This window comes from Lactuca serriola, chromosome 2 (genome assembly GCF_051521515.1).
Source record: "Lactuca serriola cultivar US96UC23 chromosome 2, Lser_US96UC23_V15, whole genome shotgun sequence".
In the NCBI taxonomy this organism is placed as follows: domain Eukaryota; kingdom Viridiplantae; phylum Streptophyta; class Magnoliopsida; order Asterales; family Asteraceae; genus Lactuca; species Lactuca serriola.
In genome coordinates, this window is record NC_136409.1 from 59,331,435 (window position 1) to 59,337,590 (window position 6,156).

The 6,156-nt window shown below is 32.9% G+C and overlaps 1 protein-coding gene across 1 annotated transcript; it reads right to left on the bottom strand.

The window, feature by feature from the left end:
• Positions 1-588: 588 nt before the first annotated feature.
• Positions 589-5,743, bottom strand: LOC145086282 (cactus-binding carboxy-terminal, cactin). Its single transcript, XM_079024033.1, has 13 exons — positions 5,304-5,743; positions 4,795-5,125; positions 4,613-4,704; positions 4,290-4,389; positions 4,094-4,165; positions 3,890-3,952; positions 3,549-3,689; positions 3,299-3,394; positions 1,996-2,280; positions 1,608-1,928; positions 1,347-1,529; positions 989-1,255; positions 589-896 (listed from the first exon to the last, which is right to left on the bottom strand). Exons 2-13 carry the CDS (start codon positions 5,089-5,091, stop codon positions 777-779), a joined length of 2,037 nt encoding a protein of 678 aa, XP_078880159.1. The 5' UTR covers positions 5,092-5,125; positions 5,304-5,743; the 3' UTR covers positions 589-776.
• Between the last annotated feature and the right edge of the window lie 413 nt (positions 5,744-6,156).

Here is a 6,156-nt window from a genome sequence, read left to right on the forward strand (position 1 = left end):
TTTAATAGAAAAACATCAACAAAAATGATGGAGAAACATATTATTTTGTTTTAAACTGTAATTTACTCTTTTTTAATAGAAAAACCCCTAAACTCTAAACAATCCACATTAATATTTTGAATTTTGTTCTAAAATTGCATATTAGTGCCTACCACAAGTTCAAAAACTGTAATTTACTCTTTTTTTTTAATAGAAAAACATCATGATAACGGAGAAACATATTATTTTGTTTTAAACTGTAATTTATTCTTTTTTAATAGAAAAAACATCAACATTATAATGGAAAAACATATTATTTTGTTCTAAACTGTAACTTACTCTTTTTTTTAATAAAAAAAACATCAACATGATGATGGAGAAACATATTATTTTGTTTTAAACTGATTTACTTCAACAATATATAATCACATCATTTGTGGTTATATATATTTATTAACTTCTTAAATAATTCATTATTTGTCCAACAATCACATTAACACAACATCCAAATGCTATTTTCTTGTAACATCCTTTTTTATTACAATTAATCAACTTTAAACACCATATAATCAACTTCGGACCAATAAAAACTAGTCATTTCAAGATAACTAACGAAATGTATCCACTCCTTTTTTCATCTCATCTTAAACAAAATAAAAGATGCTCAAAGTTACAAAGTTACAATCATCTACGCTCAAAGTACAAGTCAAAGTAGCAACATATAGAAAAAAAAAATTGACCTCAAACTCAACCTCAAAATAAAAGTCAATTCTCTTGACTTTGACTTTGACTTTGACTCATCGACGATACCTATAACGTTTGAAGTTGAAATACACATGCAAGATTCCACGTTCAAATGTGCATTTAAATCCCTTCTTGTGTGAATACTCCCATTCTTTGTTCACTATGCGAAACGCCTGTCACAATGATATAACAATAAGTAAATAAAAATAGGCGATGATGATGATGATGATGATGATGATGATGGAATGATGATGATGAAACTTACGATATCTTCATAGGGTGGGCCCGCGTGGAAACGAATGATGCATGTTTCAGCACTATCACCATCTTTTTCAATTGTATAAATCGGAGCTTTAATTTTATCCACAAGATCCGGATAAAATATATTAAATTTGTATCCTTGAACAATCTTTGGAGGTGGATTATCATGATCATAATGAGTTTGATTGTATTTATTCCACTCGTATCCCGTGTGCACTCTGTTGAAATACTTAGGTTTTCTAGGCCTATATTTATCATGCCACCAGTACACCTGTAAAAAAATCATACACACATATCCGTAAATTTAAATTCATTTATTTTTTTTTAATTTTGAAACAAAATATAAATATATTTTTAAATACCTGTGAATCAACATTAACTTCATCACTGTTTCCAAACACCTCATCACCATTATCCATAGCTCCCATTATTTTCACAGCTCTTATTTCCAAATTATTATCCTCAGATGAAGGAGGTGGCCTCGAAGCCATTGCTTCTTGAAATTTCTTCTGTTGTTCTTCAACAACTTCCACACGTTTCCTTTCCTGTTTTTCACAAATTACAATAATTACACAAAGTGAAAGTGAAAGTGAAAAGGAAAGGGAATGGGTGATGTAAATTACCAAAATAGCCCTGTCCTCTTCAGGATCAATTGCTTCTTCATTTTCATCACCATGTAATAGCTCCGGTGAGAACGAGCCAGCTTCTTCTTCTTCTTCTTCTTCTTCTTCTTCTTCTTTTTCTTCCTCCATTGTATTGTCATGTGGTGTTGGTTCGGGAGAAACACGGGGTGAATTGACGGAAATACCCTTGGAATCATGATCGGATTCTTCCTCCACTTTGGGTGAAACGGTTTTGTCTCTTTCTGTGTCCCCGTAAGATGGTTTCTCAAGATGTTCTAGATGCTTCCTCAACATCTTATTGTGAATTTCCTTTAAGCAAGCCTGCAAAAACACACCAAATTATATGATGATGATGATGATGATGATGATGATGGGATGATGATGATACCTTGGCCTTGTAGATGTGAAGGCGTTTAAGAACGGCTTCCCAATACTCGACAACTTTAGCAGTGCCTGAACGCATTTGTGACTCGATTTGTGACTGAAGGGCTTCAAGGGCAAGAAATGACTTTCCATCTAGAAGCTTCTTGACATCAGCTTCTATGCTTGAGTGCAAACCTCTTTCCTCTGCAAGTAGTTCAGCAGGTGGTTGTTCGCCTCTGACTCTAGCTCGATCCAATGTATCTTTTTTTCGTGCCTCGCCTAATTCCCACTCACATACCACCAATAGTGCCTGTTTAATCAAATTTTTTATATCATCAAATCAATAAAGGGTATTTTCGTCATTTTACATAATCTTCCTTGCCTCCTTATCTCGTTATTCAAATTCAATAAAGGGTATTTTTGGTCATTTAACATAATTCTCCTTTACCTCCTTATCTCGTTCCACAAAACTAACAAAGGGTATTTTGGTCATTTAACATAATTTTCCTTACCTCCTTATCTCGTTCTTCAAAATCTATAGAGGTTACTTTGGTCATTTAACATAATTCTTCTTACCTCCTTATCTTGTTCTTCAAAACCAATAAAGGGTATTTTGGTCATTTATCATAAATTTCCTTACCTCCTTATCTCGTTCTTCAAAACCAATAAAGGGTATTTTGGTCATTTAGCATAATTTAGAGGTTACTTTGGTCATTTAACATAATTTTTCTTACCTCCTTATCCTGTTCCTTAAAACTAACAAAGGGTATTTTGGTCATTTAACATAATTTTCCTTACCTCCTTATCTCGTTCTTCAAAATCTATAGAGGTTACTTTGGTCATTTAACATAATTTTTCTTACCTCCTTATCTTGTTCTTTAAAACCAATATAGGGTATTTTGGTCATTTATCATAACTTTCCTTACCTCCTTATCTCGTTCTTCAAAATCAATAAAGGGTATTTTGGTCATTTATCATAATTTAGAGGTTACTTTGGTCATTTAACATAATTTTTCTTACCTCCTTATCCTGTTCGTTAAAACCAATAAAGGGTATTTTGGTCATTTAACATAATTTTCCTTACCCCCTTGTTCTTCAAAATCAATAAAGGGTATTTTGGTCATTATAATTTAGATTCGAATTCACTTGATGATTTTGCAAACCAAACAGTAAAAAAAAAGCATGAAAATGGAAATTTTAGTATTGTTTAATTATTAACATAAAAAAAAAAGATTTTTCCTGGAAAAAAATGAGACTTAAGGATCACATATATATATATATATATATATATATATATATAGAGAGAGAGAGAGAGAGAGAGAGATTACCTCCCAATATTGTATATGAGTTGGTGTTCCCCTGTCCAAATCTAGATGCATTTTTATGTCCTCATGAAGCTCTTCCATTTCCTTAACTGTCAAACCCTGTGTAAATCAAGAAACTATTTTTAGCCTAAAATATAAATGATACAGATTAATAAACATAAACTTACTCAAAAAACTACAAAACAAATAGATTTGAAAAACAAGAATAAGAAACTAACATACTAGAATGTTAATAATAGGGCTTAAAAAGTACCTTAAACACCATGTATGGCTCCTCTAATTCCACATCAAATTCATCACAAGGATTAACATGTTTTGATAGTATATCAATTGGCTTGATACGCCCTTCACGCAACCGTATTCCAGATCGAACTTTGCTTTGATCAAAATGAAACTGTAATCATGACAAGGGCATTCACGTCATTTGCACACATAAAAAAAAATTACAACTTTTGTCCATTGACATCAGTCTGAGTCTCAGTCTCAGTCCAATACATGTTACAAGGTTGTCAGATATAAGATGACAAGATATATTTACAAAAAATATTAGATTTTTTTTAATGTGGAAAAAGAAAAGTAATAAATTATTCCAACCTCTTCTTCTTTCTTTTCCCAATCTTGGAATTCAGCTCGAGCACGCTCTCTAGCTAACAAGGCCTGTAGAAATAATGGGTGTTAAGTTATATAAGAAAATAAAAAGTAATAACTTTTTTAAATTAGATTAAGGTTGCTAATTATGAGAAAGAAAGTAGAATGATAGTTAATTAGTTATACATAATACACATATCAAACTTTTACCATTTCCTCTTCATGTTGTGCTTTTTCAATGGCCCTTTCCTCCCTTCTCTTTTTAACTTTTTCAATTTCGGCCTGTAAATTATGTGAAGATATGAATAGATAGAAAGTATAATACAAAAAGAATGGAGAATCACATTATAAACAGAAATCATAAGAGGAAAAAACCATGAAAATAATTGGTTTGCAAGTTATATACCATTCTTTCTTTCTGTTTCTTCTTTTCAGCTTTAACAGAGAACATGTCAAGAGGAGCTCCTTGAATAACATCTCGCTCAATCTTCTTTCTCCATACAAACCTGAAAATTTGTATCATATTTCCATTATTACCAATGGCGTTGATTTTCTTGAATATTTTAACACTTAATGATCCAACTTAACTTCCAAATTAGCACTATTTGTCAAAAGTTATCCAAATTATTACCATTAGATTAAATCAAAGAAGAAATCATATGGGCTTATGTGATTAGCTGAATGTGCCTAAAAGGCAACATAAAAGAGACCAAAGGACTAGAAACTTACTTCTCATTGAGGTTGGAATCACCAAATGGATTGGAGTCATTGGCATAACCATAAACATTCTGAGCTCTCAGCTTCTTTGCTACTTTCGTTGCCTAAAGAATCATAAGTAACACAATCAAATCACCAAACAAGGTACAAATCACATTTAGTCAAAGAAATTTAACTTGTGTAAGAACTGGAACCTTTTTCTGAGCTTTCTTGGTTAGATACTCAGCGATCTCATCTTCACTAATCTTCTTCGAAGACCCTGTCCCCTTCTTTTTCTTCTTACTCCTGTGGTCATCGGAATCGGAATCAGAATCCGAATCCCGACGCCGGCTGTGCTTACTACTGCGGCTTCGTTCTTTACTTCTCCCAGAAGAGCGTCGTCGGGGAGAAGAATCATGGCTGTCGGAGTCATCCGAGATGGAGGGGGAATTATCATCACGGGTTTGTCTTCGTTTGGAGTCTTCTCTTTTAATCATCCTCCTACTGTCCATTATTAATTTGCCCTAGGCAAAACCTTCAAAATCCCTGGAGGAAATTCCAATCTTAGATAAAGGGTTTTAGGGTTTCTAGGTTATCGCACGGCGTGCAACGTGGTGATGTTTAATTTAATTGTCCAAGTTCCGCAAGTTCAACAGTTTTACGACGATCGCTTGAACATGGACATACATCTAAATTGCAGATAAAAACCAGTGCAGTATCTTACCTCGCTCCGAAACAGAAGTTGATCCAGATACGCAGCAGTTCAGCTTCGAATATAAAGTTAGCGCGTAGAAAAAAACTAGGGTTTTGTAGGTGGGGAAGCTGGGGATACTTCGGGGAGTGAGAATGAGAGGTTAATTTAATGGAGAGAGTAAGGTGGTGATTTCGTTGTTTTGATTGGGGTCCTCGCTAATTAAGTGTTCGTGAGATGGGGTTTATTGAAATGGATATGCGGAGAAGGGAGGCTGGGAGAGTTGACTGAAATCGGGAGGGTTTATTGAACGGCGACGCCGTCACGCCGACGAACGGAAGATTAGGAAGGCCGACGACAGGGACGGATGATAAGTCGTTACGGGGAGCAGGGGCGGGGATCGTCGTCGTCTAGGAAGGCAGTGATGGAAAAAGAAACGTAAAAAATATAAAAGGGATGGGCAATTTGTGAATGAATCGGTTGTTCGTTGTTTCATGGATCAAGTTTCAAACTATCAAATTACCTTCATAAAAAAAATTATATTATGTTCTTTTTTTTTTTTTTTTGGTTAACCATCAAATTTTAGTTATGTATAAATATTTATTCTAATAAAAGAGTAGTTTTTTTGTGATGTGTCACCATGTTAGCCATTGTAATTAATATCATGACACTTGTCAATCTATTAATTCTTCATTTCAAATTTCAAATTCCAAAATTTAAATCACATTTTAATTATATTAAATTAATAATATTAGAATTGAAATAAAATAAAATTTATACCAATTATAATAAAATAAAATTTATACAAATTATAATATGATATATTTTACGTATTTATATAAATCAACGATTATAATTTTATATATAACTAAAAAAATATATTTTA

Excerpts from the sequence above, each read along its gene's own strand:
- LOC145086282 (XM_079024033.1), bottom strand. The coding sequence starts at position 5,091 with ATGGACAGTAGGAGGATGATTAAAAGAGAAGACTCCAAACGAAGACAA. Across the intron at positions 3,395-3,548 it reads AGCCATACATGGTGTTTAAG|GGTTTGACAGTTAAGGAAAT; the intron begins GTACTTTTTAAG and ends TGATTTACACAG. Across the intron at positions 1,256-1,346 it reads AAGTTAATGTTGATTCACAG|GTGTACTGGTGGCATGATAA; the intron begins GTATTTAAAAAT and ends ATTTTTTTACAG.